General features: G+C 42.1%; 1 protein-coding gene across 8 annotated transcripts in view; it reads right to left on the reverse strand.

The window, feature by feature from the left end:
* Positions 1 to 459: 459 nt before the first annotated feature.
* Positions 460 to 21,485, reverse strand: part of Cplane1 (ciliogenesis and planar polarity effector 1) — a 95,347-nt gene continuing 74,321 nt past the window's right edge. For 6 of the 8 annotated variants that reach the window (XM_037209398.1, XM_037209399.1, XM_037209400.1 and 3 more), the window contains 10 exons: positions 20,328 to 20,415; positions 18,800 to 18,964; positions 17,116 to 17,143; positions 15,554 to 15,685; positions 13,153 to 13,318; positions 10,798 to 10,856; positions 9,939 to 10,106; positions 8,815 to 8,939; positions 1,653 to 1,831; positions 460 to 797 (listed from right to left, as the gene is read on the reverse strand). In XM_037209398.1, coding sequence (XP_037065293.1) covers positions 621 to 797; positions 1,653 to 1,831; positions 8,815 to 8,939; positions 9,939 to 10,106; positions 10,798 to 10,856; positions 13,153 to 13,318; positions 15,554 to 15,685; positions 17,116 to 17,143; positions 18,800 to 18,964; positions 20,328 to 20,415 — 1,287 coding nt within the window. In that variant the 3' untranslated portion in view covers positions 460 to 620. Of the gene's footprint in view, positions 798 to 1,652; positions 1,832 to 8,814; positions 8,940 to 9,938; positions 10,107 to 10,797; positions 10,857 to 13,152; positions 13,319 to 15,553; positions 15,686 to 17,115; positions 17,144 to 17,794; positions 18,965 to 20,327; positions 20,416 to 21,485 lie in introns of those variants that run through there. The other 2 variants (XM_037209402.1, XM_037209403.1) reach the window with 2 other exon arrangements.

Below are 21,485 nucleotides of genomic sequence, written 5' to 3' on the forward strand. Positions count from 1 at the left end.
CACACAATAAATACAAGACCGGTGTTGTACAGCCCATGACCTCCACACATGCACACACACAATAAATACAAGACTGGTGTTGCACAGCCAGGATGTCCATTCTCCTCTCCATCTAAAGCGCACTCATCCTTGCAAATCCCCCCCCCCCCCCCGCGTCAAGTCACAGAACACAAGACAAAGGTCCGTATGGAGTGGCCTGCTCAGGTGAACTATAGGTTAAGACCGAGCTTTAAAGCAGAGAGTGATTTTCCTCCAATGACAGGAGGTTCCCGTCAAGTCTGCCACATTTGCAGTTCTGGAAACAGAGGGTAGTAAAGGAAGAAGAAGATACAAGATTTTTTTTTTATTCAAATTAATTTAAATATTGTGAAAACCTGGCTTGACATGTGTATATTGTTGAAATGATACCTAAATCACATGAAACATAATGCTTTTCTCTAGTTAAACCACCTCTCCCCATAAAGGCAATATTACTGACATGTTTATTTTCCCTCCTGCAATAGTTAACCCAGGGAACCCTGGGGCTGCAGGTTATAAAGTCCCATTATTTCTAGCCTTAGATCCACAAAGTTCTCAGTGAGATGCTGGCCAGGGCCTGGAAAGAGAGTGCTACCCAGGCCCTACAGGTCTGAGGCCCAGCGGACAGATAGGTTCTTCTCCTCCACGCTGGCCACCATGTCTTCAATGGCTTTCCAGTCAAGTTTGCTGAGGATGCTACCAGTGCTCTCAGACACGCTGTCCATGCCAGCCACCACGAAAGAGGGCTCAGGTTCTTCCTCTTCAGTTGATGACATGTCCTGGGGAATTGGAAAGACAGTTATGACCCACTAAAGAGGTAAAGGGATGTAGGACTCGGAGGGGGAGGGGGGAGTCCAGCAGGTCTGCACTGACAAGGCGCTGACACAGATGTGGGCCTCGGATCTGACCGACAGTCAAGGTGGGTTCTGATACCTGCAATACAGCAGTCTGTTCTTTTACACTGTTTCTTATTTACAAAGAAAAGAATTCTGATAGCTAAATGGGAGGGCAGAGTTTGCAACCCTAGGAGCTGGGCAAAGGGGACATGCCTACAATTCTAGCACTCCAGAAGTGGAGGATCAGGAGTTCAAGGACAGCTTCAACTTTACATCAAGTTTGAACCAAGTCTGGACTTTTAACCCTAGCAGAGAAAGGATGATCAAGGGGACTTGCTAGCCTGCCAGTACAGCAGAGAAACTGTCTCAAGGGGATGGGGTAGTGGCCTGTGCATGTACACACACACACACACACACACACACACACACAATGAAGACACAAAAGAGATATCCAACATAGGAGAAAAATTAAATGACTCTCTGAAATGGTGATGAAATCAGAGGTAACTGATATACAGAAGATCCAGAGAAGAAAGCAACAGAGGGACCAAGATACTTACTTTAGAGAGGGGGAAGGCACTAAAAATGTTGCCAATTTATCACTGGGTTCAAAGAAAATGAAAAACAAAACAAAACAAATCAAAACTCAAACCAATAGAAGCTACAGGAGATTCCATTTCAAACAAAACATACACACAAAGAAAGAAAAATGAGACAATTTCAAAATGGCCAAAGTAATCATTCTCTTCAAATCTTAGGAAAAGGAAGGAATACTGCAGAACTCTGGGCAGCACTCACCTGTAGAAGGGCCCTGGGCCTGTCGTGAAGAATCCTGTGGATTTCTGAAGGCAGAGTCCAGGGACTCACCACCATCTCTTCTCTCTCATACTCTGTGCACACCTGCTTCACTGGAGGAGCCGCCCCAACAGCCCCATGGCTTTTCGTATGCTTTAGACTCTGACACGGAGTATTAGAACCTTTAAAGGGAAAATGAAACACACATAGGAACTGATCAATTCATTCATTTATTCATGCAGTAACTGTGACCTTACTGTTAAGGCCAAGGCAGGCATCTGGTACCTAATATTCAATCCATAAGGTCTGGATATGGCTCCCGGCAGACTTGTAACAATATATGACATGGACACCAACTTTGATTTGAAAGTAATGATGATTTCATCTCTAGAGCAAGAATGCCTAGTGATGAGACCCTGTCTCAAAACAACAGAAGAAAACAGAAAGGAAGGAAGGCAGGCACTGAGTGAAGAGTCAACATCACAACCATAAGGTTGCTTCCAAGATAGAAACAAAGGAAGGTGGGAGGCCAAGCCATTCCTTCAAGTGCTCAGGATACATTCAGAGCTCAGCACAGGCTACTGTAAACATCAACCAATCCCATGTCCACCTCTGCTACAACTAACTCTTATTCAGACATCAAATGTCTTGTTTGATGAAATAAACATAATTATAGACATCTAGAAAGATGATATAAATGGTCTCTACTGACTTGAGAAGCTAGCTGTCTTTGACCCTGATGACCCCATAGTTTCCTTCTCTTTGGATGACTTTCTCTTGGACTTATTTGTCCTACTGTCATAGGCCGTGACATAAATACAACAGATGGCAACTAATAATTCAGGTATTGACCTACCAGATGAATAACTCTCTGATAGGGAGCCCCAATAGGCAAAGACAATGGAGTTACTGGCTACTATGGATACTGGTTGCGTCTGTCTGTAATTATTCTCATGTGCCACAATTCCTCCATAAAAAACAGCTGTAGGGTCTTTCCACAGCCCATTAGTGATGTATTTTGTACTTTTGGGGCACATGTATCTGTGGATGATCAGAAAGATGATTTCTTCTTTAACTGTACAATTTTGAGGAACAGAAATATTGGGATATTTTTCCTAGCTCAGACTGACATAGGAAAATAACAATATTCTCAGTTACAAAGAGAATTTTTTTACACAATTAGTTGATTTTAGACCTCAGAGCAAATTCAAAGCAGACTAGTTACCTCTGCTAACGAATGCACAAGGACAGATTCCCAGGTGTCTGTCTGTTTAACCAAGGTCAGGAATGAAGCAACTTCAGTAGACATAACTCCCTGTAACAACTGACTTTCTGCACAAACTCCTAACCACTCAAGGTTTAGCCAACTAACTGTTTATTGTTTAGGTCCTGAATTTTAATGTCATTCTCCACTGGAAAATGCTGGGTGCTCAGCCTATGTACCTCAAGAAATGTCTACTGAAAAAAATGTTATGTGACCCTCAAAATGTAATTCATGTATTGTCCAGAGTTTGTTCAGTGAGTAGTGAGGTGAATGATGTAGAAAAGAGATGTAGCTGCTGAGAAGAGATGTGTGCTATAGACAGAGCTGTGTGGAAAGAGATGTAGCTGTGTGGAGACAGAGAAAGAGATACGTAGGAGTGTGGAGACAGATTTTCAGAAAAGACTTTCTAAGATGAAGTAAAAGGGAAAATTACCATCAGAAATTATGTGTTTCCTTCCTTTTGTTTGTTTGGTTGGTTTTTTGAGACAGGGTTTCTCTGTAGTTTTGGTGCCTGTCCTGGATCTCACTCTGTAGACCAGGCTGGACTCGAACTCACAGAGATCTGCCTACCTTTGCCTCACGAGTGCTGGGATTAAAGGTGTGTGCCACCACTACCCAGCCTTTCCTTTCTTTTTTAATACCCCTCAGACAGAAAAATTTCCTATATTTAACAGATTGATTGAGAGAAAGGCAGCAAATGTTGAGATAAAGTACAACATGCATTTCTGTATAACTCTAAAAATTTTCAAAGTAGGGTTTTCCTACCTCCAGTGTAGACAAAGCTTTAATGTTTTTATGATAAATTTTACATTGATTCTGGAAATACACATACATGGTAAAATAGTTACTATGGTGTAATTAACATTTTTACCAGGTGACAGTTGCCCATTCTTTATTACCCATTCAGCAAAACTCCTGAACACAATATACTATTAATGGCCCGAGGGCTGTAAATCAACTCTTTGGGGTATCTGTCATTTGCTACTTTGTGTCCTCTGTCTTATAGTCCACATTTCCTGTTCTTTCCTCAGATGACTGAGAACCCACGCATAATGGAGATCCTGTGATCATTTTTGTTCTGTGTTTGATTTATTTTCCTTAGCACAATGTACTCCAGTGCAGACACAATACAGCAAATGGCAAGGCCGACAGGTCTTCCTTAATGCTGACTCTGGTGCAGCCTGCACATGTTTCTCATTGATTCAACTCGGTAGGTTTCTCCAATTTGTCTCGATCATCAAATTTGTTGGCATGTAACTGTCCTAACATTCCCCCAAGACCCCCTTTATTTTAGAGGTGTCAAAATGTCCTCACTTTGCTTCCTAATCTTAAACATTTGAGTCTTTTCCACGAGCCTGGCTAAGGGTTTGTCAATTCTGTTTATTTTTTTCAAATTTCTGTGATATTTCTTCCCTTTGTGATCAATTTGTATTTTTAGGGTTAGGTATTTCACATAGCCCTATCAGTCTTGGTGTATTGTTTTTCCATCGCCCCTTTTCTCAAAAGTGCTTAATTTTCCTTTTGATCTCTTTGATCTACTAATTGTTGAAGAACATACTGTTTAATTTCCACATACTTCAATTTTCCGAAAAACTGTTTACTTTTAGCTTTTATTGTGGTCAAAATACTTGCTGAGGCCTGGAGACGTGGGTAGAGAGCTGCTCTAGCACTGTGAAGCCCCATGTCGAATCCCCAGCACCACACACAGACAGAAAACACAGCAGCACAACGACAAACCTAAGAACTCCTCAGAGTGCTGTCACTTGGTCTGGGCACTGCTTCTCCCTCTGTGGCCCGGAGTGTTTGCTTTTTGTATTCGGCTCAACAACACAGGTACTTACACATGCTCTGCCATCCTGACGAGCTGAGTCCATTATCATTCAGTGATGACCACCTTGGTTTCATACACAATTTCTGCCTTGAAGTCTATTTTCTCTGACAGAAACCCAGCACTTTCCGTCCTATGGTTACCACCTGCTTGGAGGATCTCTTTCCATCCTGACACTTTGTGTGTCAATGAGTGTGAAGGGCAAGTGACCACAGCAAGTCCCCACCATGGGGCTACAGAGATGGCTCAGTGTAGTGATAGATTTTGTATCAAATAAAGCTTGCCTGAGGATCAGAGGACAGAGCCAGCCACTAGATTAAACATAGAGGTCAGACAATGGTGGCACACACCTTTAATCCTAGCACTCAGGAGGCAGAGATCTGTCTGGATCTCTGTGAGATCAAAGACACCCTGAATTGCATGAGATTGATTCAATCTAGGAAAGAAACAGAGCCAGGCAGTGGGGGAACACACCTTTAATCCAGCACTAGGAAGGAAGCAATATGGCTGGGCAGAGAAAGATATATAAGGCTGAGGAGACAGGAGCTAAGGCCTCTTCAGCTGGAGGCTTTTGGGCTGAAGCCTTTTCAGCTGGGAACTCAGAGACATTCAGTCAGAAGATTCTTGGAGTTGGGGAGGTGAGAAGTGGCTGTGGCTTGTTCCTTTGTCTCTCTGATCTTTCAGCATTTACCCCAATATCTGGCTTCGAGTTTTTTATTATAAGACCTATTGGATTTTGTGTTACAGCTCAATAGTTAAGATCACTTGCTGCTCTTCCAAAGGACACAAGAGATACAATGCCCTCTTTTGACCTCACATGGTACATAAACATACATGCAGGCAAAACACCCATACACATAAAATAATAAAATAAAAATTAAAAAAAGAAATCTCACCTACATATGGAGTTGGGAGTCTTCTGTACTTTAAGGATAGCAGGTGATTCTCAGCATACGACACAGACTGCCAAACAATGTGTGCAATCTAGCATGATGAACCTCAACTGCACCATCACCTCCAAGCCCCTGAAAAACCTCTGTCATTTGTGCCAATCAGGAGCAGTTTACTTTAGCAGACACACCAATGTGGTGATATTCTGTTGCACCCTAATAAAATGTGCCTAGGTCGGGCTGCCTGCCTACATCCTCACAAGTGCAGTCAGCCTGATAAGCTCTAGAATCAGGCTGCTTTGAGCTGAGAGGACCAAGCAGACACATGACAGGCTGCTCAGTCTTCTCTCAGAGATCAGGCCTCCATTTCAGTTTCCTGAGACTGAGTAAACAGTTTCTGTGAGAGCCCAAAACAAAGGACAATCAATCCCTGATGCCCCTGACCACAGGGGCAAGGGAGGTAGGAAGCACCAAGCCTGGGCCACTGAGTGAGCCAGTGCCCCAGTCAGTGCGTACTAGGCCAGCCAGTGCCCCCAGCAGCTTAAGAATAAAGCCTTGGACTTGTCCAGGCCTGCTCCAAAATGGAAAACTGTACCCTGACCAGTCCCTGACTAGCCCTGGCCAATTAGAACATACTAATATGATTGCCACTTGCTTAAGCCAATCATGTCTAAAATAACCTAACTGCTCTAGTATCTCCTCTTGGCTATGCTTAAAAGAAGCTCACAGGTCCCTCTTGGGGTCTTTGCCATCTTGCCTTTGTGTAGGATGTCAGGCCCCAACATGCTGGAATAATAAATGCTCTTGTTGATTGCATACATGGATGGTGGTCTTTTGTGGGACTTCTCCAGGATCCTAACAGAACCAAGAAAGCAGGCCTTTAAAGGAAGAAGGAAAACTACTTTTTAAACTTGGTGTCCTTCCTTAGAGGACAACACCCTTAGCAGCTGGAGAGCAAGGGATCTAGAAGCCTGGTAAAGTCCTAGCTAAAACAGCAAGTTAAATTTTATCAAGGCAAGGATGAGAGTTTTGTAAGCTCAAAAATTAATAACCACCGTTTGCTTTATGCTGTACTTAAACTCCTCAGCCATGTTATGATGTGTGTGTGTGTGTGTTTACGTGTGTGGATGAGCTCCTGCCATAGCACATCATAGGACTGTGGCACGAACCTTAACAGGTCTTACTAATAAAGACAAACCTGGAGCCAGGTATTGGGGTGAACACTGGAAAATCAGAGAAGCAGAACAAGCCACATCCAACCTCAGCTCATCAATTCCTCAGCTGATCTTGTTTCCTCAAACTAGAAGCCTCTGAGTCCTCATCTGAATGGATCTCAGACGAACTGCTGCTAAAATCATTAAAAGCTTAAAAGGCCTAGTTCCTGGTCCTCGCACCTTATATACCTTTCTGCTTTCTGCCATCACTTCCTGAGATTAAAGGTGTGTGTCACCATGCCTGGTGGTTTCCAGTGTGGCCTTGAACTCACCGAGATCCAGATGGATCTCTGCCTCCCAAGTGATAGGATTAAAGGTATGTGTGCCACCATTTTCTGGCCTCTATATCTAGTGGCTGTTCTGTTCTCTGACCACAGATAAGTTTATTAGGGTGCACAATATATTGGGGAACATAATATCATCACATAGGACAACTTGCAGGATTGGTTCTCTTCTTTCTTATTTACACAGGTTCCAGGGATTGAACTTAAGTCACTAGGCTTGGCAGGAGCCATTTTTACCTGCTGAGTCATCTTGCCAGTAGATGGTTTTTAAAATAATTTTAAAATAATTGACCTGTCTATTTATTGAAAGACAGGCTCTCAGTATGTTGCCTAGGCTGGTCATGAACTTGTGGGCTCAAGTGATCCTCTTGCCTTAGCCTCCCAAGTAGGTAGGACTTCCATGTATGTGTCACCAGGAGAGCTTTACTGTGGCTTTATTTATATGTTTGAGATAGGGTCTCAAGTAGTCCAGCCTGGCCTGAAGCACACTGTATAATCAAGGATGGCCTTAGAAACTTGAAAGGATCCAAAGTTTATCTCCAAGTGCTGGGACTCTGAGTATATGCCTCCACACGAGGTATGAGAGTTAGATTTTTAATAATAGACCTGAAGGCCTAAAATAGGTAGCAGAGTTAGAGGATTCTAAAACCTAGACTGTTTGAAGCAAAGTCAATGGCCTGGCATTTGGTAGTAGTATCTGACAGGGTTGGTGTGTGTGTGTATGTGGACATTACAATACTTTCTGTTAATATTGTTAAAAGTAAAAAATCTGTTTACATATTTTTAGGCAAAATAAAAAGTCCAACAGCCACGTTGAGCATCTTCGCTAGTTATTCGAGCACTGTCTTTGTCCCATGAAGGGGCGATACAAAGATGAGGAGAAAGGGCTGGGACAGCCAAGAGTTAGCTGTGGGCTCCTCGTGGTCCACACTGACTAACTACAGCCTCTTCCCAGCAACTGTGCAAGTGGTAACTTCCATCCACAAGGAGGATATAGATTCAAAACTGAACATACCACACTGGAATACTAAAGGATTAAGATTAGGGCTGCCTAAGCCACATGCAGTGGCACCCATCTATAACGCTATTTAGAAGGCTGATGCAGAAGACTGAATTGAAGGCCACTCTGATCTATACAGCAAGACCCAATCTTAAAAGATAAGGATGTCTTCAAAGACACTCGAGGTGTAAGGGGCAGAGTACAAAAGCCTGTTCTATGGACGGGAAACCAACTGTTAGAAAAGCCAGGAAGCTGAGGAAGGTGGTCTGGGGCTGCGGAGAGCATCCAAAGTCTCCGATGGATGTGTGAGCTACTGCAGGAGCCAGGTGAAACAGACCACCCACACCAGGGGGGACAGCAGTGAAGGCTTACAATGGGACAAACAACAAAGACAGCAGGTCCATGGGCTCCAAGGCTTCCTCCTCAGACACCAGGGAGCCACGAGGAAGGAGCGGTGGCTCAGGCTAGGAGTCTTAGCACTCGGGACAGAAAAGCAACTGCCATGTCAGAGCAATAGACCAAAAGCCTGGGGTAGCCAAGGGTTTCTCAATACCATGCTCTGCTGGAACTGGAGTTTCTTTTTACTAATAAAATAACTTTGGAGACTCCAAGAACACAGTCAAATCACAAAAAAACTCCAAGAACACAGTCAAATCACAAAAGACCAGGGAGCTTCAAGTCTTACCTTGCTGCCGAGATGCACCTTGGGGCTGCCCCAAGGGTTTCTCCTTTTGTAGATGACTTGGTCTGGAAATACGCCTGCCTCGTCCAGGCCGATTTATGAGGAAAGTCTGCCCATGTGGATTCTCTCTAAAGTAGAAATCACATGATAATTAAAAACTTTATTTTAAAACCTCCAAATAATAACTCAACACTGCTTATGCCGTGCCACAGTGTTACCTCAGACATAAAACACATTATTCTTTGAAAAATTTGAATTTTGACAAGGAAAATTTTAGTAATATCTACCCACTTCAAATTCTCTATATACATAACAGCTTCTTTATGTATTTAATCTTCTATTTTATTGAAGAAAATTCCTGGGTGCCTTTGACAGTCTGAATAAAAACTATATGAATCACTAACATATCTGTATGTTTGTTGGCCACCTGTAAGAAAACTTACACCTGGGGCATTAGCAGCACGCTCTACTTAATAAACTTCACCTATTGGAATCCTATCTACACCACTGCAGGCGGGTAATTTATGGAGAGCTCTGCAGTAGCTGCAGCTGGATGGGCGGGTAACAGAGATGTGCAGATGGTGAGGGAGGGCCGGCTGCTCCTGCCTGAATGGAAATGGCAGATGGGGGGAGGAGAGGAATTAAAGGCAAATTCCAGAAGCAATTCTTCATAGAACTAAAGGAGAAGAGAAGGCTGAAAAGATACCAAACACGCTATTTCATATATTCCAAAATGCTTTGTCATATCTTATTTAGAAATTTAACACAATTTTTGCCTTCTCCTTGGTTATTCTATAAATTTACATGAGCACATAGTTATGGCGCTATTTTTTTCTTCACTTTATTGTAACGAGGTAGCATAGATGAAGACACACAAGTGCTACATTTGGGGCCAGGGATGTGGGCAGAGCAGAGCGAGTGTCTACCATGCACAAGGCTCTGGGTTTAACCCAGCACTGCATAGCCAGGGTGTAGTCTGAGATGTCATCAGGAGGTAGAGGCTGCAGGATTGGACCTTCAAGGTCAGCACTGACTACACAGCACGTTCAAGGCCAACCTGGAATACTGGAGACGCTGTCTGAAAACAAACCAACCTCAATGCTACGTAACAGGCCAAATTGTCTCACCTCCTTGGAGCAGAGCCCTGTTGCTGTGTGCGATGCTGATCGGTGGGGGATCTTTTAGGGAAGGGTTTATCTGCAGGCGCTGCTAGCTGTGCCGAATCAGACAGCAGTTCATTCATCAGAGAGTATGCCTGCGAGATTCGCTGGCTGTAGTGTTTGGACAACAGCAGTCTGTGGACAGGAACGCAACGTCATTGTCCTGTTCATTTTGAGAGGGAGCACATGTTTACAAATCCTTCTGCCTCAGGCCGGGCGGTGGTGGCTCACATCTTTAACCCCAGCACCCAGGAGGCAGAGCCAGGCAGATCTCTGTGAGTTCCAGGCCAGCCTGGTCTACAGAGTGAGATCCAAGACAGGCACCAAAACTACACGGAGAAACCCTGTCTCAAAACACAAACAAACAACAAACCCCAAATCTTCTGCCTCACTCTCAAAATCCCTGGAGAGCACAGTGTATGGCTATGTCCTTGTAGAGGCGGGGCACTACTGTGGCACACACTTTACAGTCTATGCATTTGGGAAACTGACGCAGGGAGATGGCTACTTTGAGGTAGGTACACACTGACATCCTGGCTCAAAGAACCAACATGATAATGATAACAAAATAAAGGTGCCTGTACTTTGGCTTTTGAGGTATTTCAGACACATACAGATGAATCCAGGTTGGGTATGGGAGGGCAGCAGAAATAAGAGTCATAAAAATTGAATGGCACAAGTAATATTTGAAAGCAAATTCCTAAGCAGCTTATCTTTTCTTAAAATGCTATCTCCCATAACAGTCTGTCTACTGACAGGAAACTATTAGTAATTCCCAAGGCACAAGCGAGCTAGAGCATGTTGAGGGTACAGCTTCCAGACTTACCTATCTTTTTCATGTTTCATCTTTTGTCTTTGCCTGATCTGCCTTGAAGTCATATAAAACTGCACAGGAAATGTCCAGTTAGTTCATTATTGTTCAGTCCAAACAACTAAAGCACTAGACAGTCTGCTGGCATTTACAGAGGCACAAGACACTGTCATATTTGAGAAAGTTTTCTCTCTTAGTGTAAAATGTCATCTTAGATTGAAACACTGTGAAATTAGCACTTAGGTGGCTGAGGCAAGAGGACCATGAACTTTATGTTAGCCGGGACTAACGGAGAGACCTTGTCTCCAAAAACCTAGTTTTCAAACTTCACGCACTAGGACCAGCGAGACGGCAGAGCAAGGACAGGCACCTCCTGCCAAGTCTCAAGACCCAAGTCTGACTCTGGGGACTCTAGGATGAAAGAGAAAACTGACTCCCAAAAGTGGTTCTTATACCTTCACAGCTAGTTTACTCGAAATTTACATAAACCTGTTTGGTTTTTATATCTGACTGACAGTGACGGTGATGTTAGAGTCCATCCCTCGTTGGAGAGAGAACACATACATGCACACATACATCCCTAGATACATCGAGATTCTGGTTATATACTTCAATAGACTTGAAAGCTCCAATTGTGCCTGCAAAGTTCATTAAGAAAGTGTTAGTAGGTTGGAGATGGCTCAGTGATTAAAAGCATTGGCTGGTCTTCCAGAAAATCCAGGAATGGTTATTCCCAGCACCCACATGGCCGCTTTCTACCACCAATAATTCCAGTTCTAGAGGACCCGAAGCCCTCTTCTGGCCTCCTCAGTGGGCACCAGACATGCACATGATGTACAGACATACATGCAGGCAAAGTGGTCACACAGGTAAACAATAATATAAAAAAAGTATTACATTAACAGTAGCAGGTTTTGACGCAGAGTCAGGTACATAGAGCACACACTGTTTATTCATTTGTAAGTATCTGTGTGTGGCTATGTGCACATCATGGTATGTGTATGGAGGTCAGAAGATAGCCTGTGGGAATCAGTTCTCTCTGTCCACCATGTAGGTTCTTGGGAGCAAATCCAAGGTGTCAGCAAATACTTTTATCATGTTGCTGATCCAAATTACAAATTTTAGATGAGAGTTTCTCTTTTGCACCATGCAGATTAAAGAAGACAACCTTATCTTAAAAATTCACTTACACAATTTACTCTGATGATGCTTTTATAATGACCCTTTTAAAATATTATATTTTATGTGAAATTACAAAGGAATAGACTATACACTCTAATACTCAAAATGGACTCTACACTCTAAATCCACATGTCGCTTTCATGGTGATATGATTCTTTTGTTTCACCTTCGAAGCTCTAATTTGTTTTGGTGAAGTATTAGGGGTTGAGCCCATTCATCCTTGAAATAAACAATTCTCCTGGATCTAGCCACGAGCACTATCAATTCCTCTAGGCTCTGTAAACCAACACCATCAGAGGGCAGCAGAACCACCCCCACTGTTCTTCTAATTTTAGAAAAGTCTTTGTAGAGCTGGATGTAGTGGGTACACTAAAAGCACACACACTTCGTCCCAACACTTGGGAGACAGAGGCAGGTGGATCTCTGTGAGTTTGAGGCCAGCCTGGTCTAATACAGGGTTCTAGACCACTTAGGGACCATGGCTCAAAAACATTCTTTGTAGATAGTAAATGCTATTGTTTAAACTTGATTTTGTGTATATTATGTACATCTGTTTGTCTGACTGGGCACACAGGGGTGCAGAGAGGGCGTTGGCTCTCCTGGCGCTGTATTACAGGGAACTGTGTGATCTATCTCCGGGAACTGTGATCTATCCGTTGTCTTCTGGGTGTGATTTTGCTTTTTTTTTTTTTTTTTTTTTTTTTTTTTTTTTTTTCCTGGTGTATTTACTGTGATCTATCTTTATCTTCTGTTTCTTGTGTGTGAGTGCTGACAACCAGACTTGAGTTCTCCGCAAGAGCAGTGCCTACATTAACCACCGAGCCATTTCTCCAGACCTCAAAACTACGTTTTAAAAATGTCTTTAATATGCACATGGCTGGTTCAGCTATCAATGAGTCTCACTGAAAATGAAGAAACAATTCCAACTAGCCACCCCTTCAACCTCCTTGTTTATTTAAAATGACAGAGCCTTAATTAGCCCAATAGAGAAAAAGATATTTAAATTCATTAAATAGAATTCATTAAATAGTTTGTACAATATCCTAACACATTTTGTTCAGGTAACTGATTAACATTTGCTCAATAAAAAAGGCACCCAAATTACATTAATTTTTTTCTTGACTATCTGTCAGGAAAAGCCTGTACGTATCCAGTGAGAACTCCTTCCCTGGGGTACTACAGACTTACTGGACTGTTTCTGGGGCAGAAAGGATCGCGTTCCTGTCCCCTCTTCTCTGCCAGCTGATTTAAGTACTCTGCCATCCTCTCTTTTCGCTTTCTTTTCATCCAGATTTTAATCTCTCTTCTCTCCTTTTCAGTTCTTTGGGGGCATCTGCCAGAAGGATGCTGAATCCTGGAAAATAAGCAAGGATCTCTGGCTTTTCCATATGCTTTGCAGAAGACAAATATCTTACACTGTTGCTCTGGAAGGAGAACACTGTACCATTTTGAAGGGCACTAACTATCATGCCCTCAGTCAGCCTTCTCTGACCTGCTCTCAGAAAGGTCAACAGCATGGAGTATGGTGGCATCTGCCTTTAGTACCAGCCTTTGGGAAGCAGAGGCAGGTGGATTTCTATAAGTTGAAGGCCAGCCTGGTTTACATAATGCGTTCCAGGACAGCCAAAGCTATGTAGTAAGACCTTGTCTCAAAAGAAAAGAAAGAAAAAAATAAAATTATGAGAGTGCTCTCAGCAAATATGCACGCTGGGGCCACACTGGGAACTCCAGGAGTCTGATCCGTGCCCCCATCAGCACCATGGTCTGATAACTGGTCCCTTTTACTCCTCCCTCCCAGGCATTTCTCCAAATCAAACTCTTTTCCATCTAAATCCCACCTTGGCATCTGCTTTTCAGAGGACTGAAAGTTAATGTACCTGTAATTTCTGTCTTAAGTCACTGTTCTGTGGAGACACCCCATTAGCCCTCTGAAATACAGAACAGATCTGGACCTGCTCAGGCTGCCTTGATAAACTGTCTTTCCTCCCTTGAGCTCCCACAGCACAATGACACAACTCTGTATTATAATTTCACCATTCAAGACTAGAAATCAAATTTAAATTTAGTTCTGAACATTTAATAGACCACTGATGAGATGTTTATAACATACTCATTAAGTTCAGGGGATAAAAGGACAATTGAAGGCAATTAAGTTGGGGTTTATTCTCTTAAAAGAGGGTGTGTGTATATATATCATATATATAATATATAATATCACATATATAATATATACATATACATAATATGTGTATATACATATACACACATATACACACATTATATACATATACACACTATATATATATTCTACTAAGTCTTTGTAGGGTGTCTTAGTTAGGGTTTCTATTGCTGTGAAGAGACATCATGACCACAGCAACTTACAAGGAAAACACTTGACTGGGGTGGCTGGCTTACAGTTCAGAGGTTCAGTCCCTTATCATCATGGTGGGGAGCATGGCAGCGAGCAGGCAGACACAGTGCTGGCTACATCTTGATCAGGAGGCAACAGGAAGTGGACTGTGACACTGAGGGTAGCTTGAGCATAGGAGACCTCATGGCCCACCCCCAGAGTGACACACTTCCTCCAACAAGGCCACACCTCCTAATAGTGCCATCCCTTTGGGGTCATTTTCTTTCAAACCACCCCACAGGGGCTGGAGAAATGGCTCCGAGTTTGAGAGCACATAATGTGCATGCAGAGGACGCAAGTTTGGCTTGGAGCACCGGGCTGGATGGCTCACAACCACCTGTAACTCTAGTTCTGGGGACCCGAAGCCTCTGGCCTCCTTGGGCACCCGCACACACATGTGCACATGCCCTGCTCTGACACACATCCACACACATCATTGTCAAAATTTAAAGTCTCTTTTGTGCTCTATTTTCTGGAACCACCTTTTTGAGTTTGATTATAATGCATTACATTTTTAATAAGTTAATAATGGAATGTGATTGAACTAGGAAATTCAGTTAAACTCTACTTTGTGACAGTCTCTCTCTGTAGCCCAGACTGGCCTCAAACTTGACATCCTCCTGTCTCCACCTCCCTGGTATTATACGCCACCATGCCTGACAGGCTTGCCTAGTATGTATTATATATATATAGTTAAGGGGAACATGAATGGGATAGTCAGTCTTGATTCCATGTACGAAAGACTGAGAGGAAAACACACTTCAAGTTCCACAGAAGTGCTATTATACTTCTAAGGTTAGCAGTTAGGATAGAGGACCATGACTTAATCGTTAATGCCTTCTGTTAGGACACAGAACTCAGACATGTCGACCACAGTGAGTCCCGGGGAAGCTCCCAGAACACAGACGCACTGAGCTAACTATAACAGGGAGCATGCTGTCAGAGAAGAAGAGTGACGTATACACACAAGCATTTATGAGGAAAGCATCTGTTCTGAGCTTCAAACCTGGCAAATTTTAAATATTCTTGAGCCTGCATTATTTTAAATGGATTAGATTCTTCCGAGCCTGGATGTAATTCAATGGTAGAGTGTGTACTTAGTGCCAGCAAGGCCCTGAGATCTTGTTTCAAACGCACACAAGGTCCCATGCCTAGCATGCACATACTTTCAGTTATTACCTGGATATGCTTCTAGCTTGTTTTTCTGTCAAGCCAAGCTCTTTACTGGAAACTCCACTCTTAGTTATAAGATCATCAATGATGTCAGCAATATCAGTCAATCCAGTCACCTGGAGCTGATCTTCTGAAACACTTGCAAATAAAATTTCAGGAATATAAGTTTGTATCTATGACTTAATCACATTAAGCAGAAATGAGTAACACTTTTTTAGAACGTAAATAAGAGACACCTAGTCTTCTATTTCTAAATTCTGGGATCATCCAGCAGAAAAGCCTAGTTATCAATGACATCATAGACGCTCTCAGAAAATGAGCTCTAAGCAAAGGCAAAAAAAATTTTTAACAGTTCATCTGAAATAGTTCCAGGCTTTAAGAAAGCAGCAAAATGGGCTGGAGAGATGGGTCAGTGGTTAAGGGCACTCATTGATCCAAATATCAAGTGGCTCACAGTAACAACAGCATTGCCCAGGGATCCAATGCCTCTGCCTCAGTGGGCATTGCACACACCCACAGACACATATCAAAACAAAACTTGGGTTGGAAAGATGCCTCAGCAGTTGAGAGCACTGGCTGCTGTTCTAGAGGACCTGGGTTCAAGTCCCAGCATCAACATGATGGCTCACAACTATTTGTAACTCCAATTTCACAGATCTGATGCCTTATTTGGGCACCTGGCACACATGCAGGCAAAACACTTAAAATTAAAAATTTTTTAAGTAGTAAAACTCCAACATACCCTTCCTCGGCTTTCTCAAATGTGATCTTCTGACATAATCTTCGTCTTATATCAAACTTGGGGAACTGACCTATTGCTAACTAATTTACAGACTGTATCACACTTCCCTAATTGTTCACTAGTGTCTGTTTTCTGCCCAGAATCCACTTGTATACTTAGTTGTCATGACATCTGTCTTCTCTGACCTAAAGCAATTTCTATCTTGGTATTTTTCATGACCTTGATGCTTTTGAGAAATCTTAGCTGGTCATTTTATAAAATATTCTTTGGCATGCCTCCATTCTGCTCATGGTCAAAATCATCCCGTGTTTTGGCAAGAATGTCACAATAGAAATGCTATGCTCATACAGAGGCACGTGGTATGGCTGTGTTTCATTACAAGGAGCTATAGGTCTTAACTGCTATAGCTTAACTCATAATGTAAGAGAATGCAGCCAATACAGTCTATTACATTCTAATTACATAATTCTAAAACACCAAATATATATAACATAACACTCCCCAGTTTCCTAAAATACTCATTGGCAATGGAAATTTGTAAGATTTCTTTAAACTACAAAAAGTGTAATATAGCCAGGCGGTGCTGGCACATGCCTTTAATCCCAGCACTAAGAAGGCAGAGGTATGTGGAACTCTGTAAATTCAAGACCAGCCTGGTCTACAGAGTGAGTTCCAGAACAGCCAAGGCTACACAGAAAAATTTGTCTTGAAAAAAAAAAAGTAATATAAAAGTTCACATTCATAGAGCAGTAAAATTTCCATAACACATATTAACATATACATTTTAACACACAAATTGAAAATCATGAACTCTTAAAAGATTTACCTTTCAAATTCATTGCTGATATTCACACCTTAAAAAAAAACAAACATTGTTAATGAAAAGATTTAGTTCAATGATCAGAATATACTGCATGAAAAGTTGTTCAGTAAAAAATATTTTAAACTTTTAGGTCAGGATTTTTGTGTGTGTTCCTATGTGTGTGCAGGTGTAGAGGCTGACACCAAGTACCTTCTATTACTCCCCGCCTTCCTTTTAGAGACAAGGTCTCACACTGAAGCTGGCTGACTGGACTTCAGAGAACAAGCAAGCCCCAGGACCCTCTCATCTCTGTCTCCAGCACAGCTGAGCCTAGCTTTTTATGTGGCTACCACAGACCCAAACTAGATACCCACACAGCAAGCCTTACACCAACTGAGCCATTTCCCCAGCCCCATGGTAAATTCTTTTTTATTTTTTCTTTTGGGTTTTTGAGACAGGGTTTCTTTGTAACAGCCATAGCTGTCCTGGATCTCACTCTATAGACCAGGTTGGCCTCAAACTTACAGAGATCCACCTGCCTCGAACTCATGAGTGCTGAGGTTAAAGGTGTGCACACAGCTGGTCAATTGTTTTCAAACTTCCATTATTAATCAGAGATTTAGAAATGCCTGCATGTATGTCTGTGTGAGGGTTCTGATTCCCCTGGAACTGGAGTTACAGTTGTGAGCTGCCATGTGGGTGCTGGGAATTGAACCCAGGTCCTCTGGAAGAACAGCCAGTGCTCTTAACTGCTCAGGCATATCTCTCCAGCCCCATAAAGAACACTTGAAGCTGTTACTCTGATCCCACTTCTGGAACTCTTCCTTTGGAACGCCTTCAGAGGTCATTCAGCAGAGTTAGTCGGTATAATTCTCCATTCGCAATGTGAAGCAGTCACACCCGGCTTGGCATCTTCCTGGACAAGTCAGCATACCTGCACATAAGCTTCTGGGAGGCCTATGGCTGTGTCCAAAATTAAAATCTAACCTCAATCAGTTATTTGCCAGTAACGTTTTTTAAAAGAAATGGAAGTTGTAGAGGAGAAAACTCTAAGCTATTCTGACTGCAAAACTGAGGTAATGGCACTATACCTCTCCAAGAAGCCAGCCTGGAAGGAGATTCCTACTTACGGCATCAGAATTCTTATTTAAAAAAAAAATAGAATTCCTTTTCAAGCATACAAAACATACATTAAATACTAGAGGAAAACATTTCATTTTATCCATGTTTACATGGGTTACACAAGAAATGTTGTGCCTGTTGTTCATATGACTCAATGTCCCTTCAGGACCCAAGAACAGCACTTGTAATGACAACGTGTCTCCAAATGAAATCAAACAAACAGCGGCACTAACCCTTTCTAAACCTCAGTCTCGACTCTAGAATAAGAATAATGAAGTTCTACCTCAGTCAACCTTAAAATGGGCCCATGCATGAAATATAGCAATGTACGCAGCAGGGGCTCAACAAATAGTACTGTTACAGATTAAAATGCAAAATTCTAGTAATTAGCACTTTGAATTTATCAATTTTTATAAAAATCACATATAATTCTAATTACTATAGATTTAATGCTAAAATGTTATAGGGGTGTAATATGTGGTTGAAGTGTATTTACTTCACACACCTTCACAGCTGTAGCCCTCCCAGGTATCAGTAACACTAATCCACACAAGAGTATGTAAACCTAAGGAGTGAAGAGCAGTACCAGGAGAAGTGATACTCCAGTCCATGGAAGAGCAGATGGCTGACCCCGCAGAAGGGCATACGTAGGTTTTCTGGCTAGGGTGATTTTCTGTTACTGAAAATTCTGTCTCTGAAGTTTTCTCTGTATCATTTTGATCTTCCACGTCCCCATGAGTCTGGAAAGACACTAATCCAAGGCATGCATACAATTAAGAGAAAACACGAAGGGAAAGTTGCTGCTTCCACATGACACACTCACATGAGATGCCTACAGTACATTCACATGACACACTCACATGAGATGCCTACAGTACATTCCACATGACACACTCACATGAGATGCTACGACCACTACATACATGTACATTCCACATACACACATGACACACTCACATGAGATGCCTACAGTACATTCTGAAAGCTGTCTACAGTACAGTGAAAGGAAAGATAGGAAGCCACAGCAGAACAGTCAGATTTGAAAACAGTTTTAGATATTGAAAATAGTCATCAAAACTAGAATAACAGTGAGTAGGCGGAACAAGAAATCACAGGAAGCAGCTTTTAGAAGACAGATTTAAAGGAATACTAGTGAATACATCCCTGAGTCCTAAAGATGAAAAAATCATGAAACATCACACACACACACACACACACACACACACACACACACACACACACACACACACACACACACACACACACACACACACACGAAAGAGACAACCGGGACCAGAGAGGAGGTGCAGCAGATACTATTTTTGCTGCCAAGGCTGACCACCTCAGTTTGACCTACAGGACTCACGAAGTAGGAGAGAACCAATTCTCTCAAGTTGTCCTGTGCCTTACAGGCATGCACCCCCACCCCCCGCCAAGCAAATAAAGAAACGTGTAAGTTTAAAACATTAAATTGACAAGGTCCAAACAGACTTAACAGGCATATTTAGAACAGAGGGAGAAAAAAGGGTGATGGATGCCACTCAAACTTCCCAACGTTAACCCTTTGAACTGGAGAATCAATCTACTTAGGTGTAAGATAGCAATTCATACCTAGACATTGTGTCAAAAAAGAAAAATGAGTAAAAAGTAAATTTTAAAGCAACCAGAGATATTAAGACAGCAATTAGACTAACAGCATATAGGCAGTGTATGCTCAACAAACACTGGGATAATGTCTCCCAAATGGCCAGGGAAACTCTAGAATTAGAGAAAACATGAGAAGTCTGCAGTCAGCTGTATACTATGACCTAAAAATCACAGCAAAGCTAAGCTGTTTTCAAAGACAAGGATAATGTATCACTCACAGACTCGGAAAGAACTAATGATGGAAAGGGGGTGGAATCTTTGAAGAAACAGATACACAAGATGCATCCATGTGGCACATATATATACATGTAGGAAAATACCCATATAATGTAACATAAAAATAAAAAAAAAAAAATAAAAGACTGGGAATGGGGCAGGGAGGACTGGCTTCAGCTCACATGAAAAAAGTATTTCTAGTGCTTTTTTGAAGCCAGGCCTCAGTACCAGCCCAGGTTCCCAACACAAACCTTCTTCAGAAATGCTAGTGGCTTTTAAAGCTAACGGTTTTTCAACTTCAGGGCCAGAAGACAATTCAACGTGATCTACCAGTCCAGCCTATAGAAGAAAACAAACACAGCAAAAGAGCTGCTGTAAATGTTATACCTTTTGAAAATGTCCAAATATCATAATTTTATGTATATCTCAAGCATTTAAAATACTACAACAAAATGAGAGAAACAGGATAAAATCTAGGGTGACTAATTGTCAGGGGTCGTGAAGAGGAAGTTTGTACTATCTGTAGCAAGGACTGGGAATGACTTCACATGGTCCTGGCATGGGGGAGAAAGTTAGCTACCATCATGACAGCCTTCTACATCCCGACGAGGAAACAAGGCCCAAGGGTGAGCGATTTCCAGTGACAGGTCATGGATTTCAACTCAAGCTCTTAAGCTTCCAAGTTAGTACTTGCTCACGATGTCCTGGGAGTCCCCTGTCTCTCTAGGTCTGCAAACTGGTTTGTTAAACTTAGCAAATCAAAGTGTTGGAAACTGGAGATGAAGGAGGAAGGGTAATACATGTGGGGAATGAGGAAGGGGAGATGACATTATGGATATTTGAAAAAGTCCTAGGGAAACACTTTATAAGCTTACTTAAGAATATATATGTAATATACATGTATGTGCATATACACATATATGTGTCTGGATTTAAATATGCTTTTACTACTAGTTCAGAAGACATTTCAAAAGAGGGTCTTTGAAGAAAAGGCCATCAAGGACTTCTGATGCTCAAGATTCATTTGGCCATATCCAAGTTTGTGGTTTAAAAAATAAAACAAAACCATAAAACGACTACCACATAAGCTGGGAGGTGGTGATGCACACATTTAATCCCAACACTCAAAAGGCAGAGGCATGCAGATCTCTGAGTTCAATGCCAGTCCTGTCTACATAACATGTTCCAGGACAACCAGGACTATATGAAAGAAACCCTGTCTTGAAAAACAAAACAAAAAAGAAAAAAGAAAAGAAAAACCTTTGAGAGGAGAATGACATTGAACAGTGTTTTCAAATCACACTCTGGTTAGCAGCTCACACATTTCTTTCCTGCAGGGAGCATGGGCTCGCTACCTAAGAGCTATGGCAGCTGTTCTCAGCTGGGGGCGATCTGAGTGTCGTCTGACA

The sequence above is a fragment of the Peromyscus leucopus genome, chromosome 11 (genome assembly GCF_004664715.2).
Source record: "Peromyscus leucopus breed LL Stock chromosome 11, UCI_PerLeu_2.1, whole genome shotgun sequence".
In the NCBI taxonomy this organism is placed as follows: domain Eukaryota; kingdom Metazoa; phylum Chordata; class Mammalia; order Rodentia; family Cricetidae; genus Peromyscus; species Peromyscus leucopus.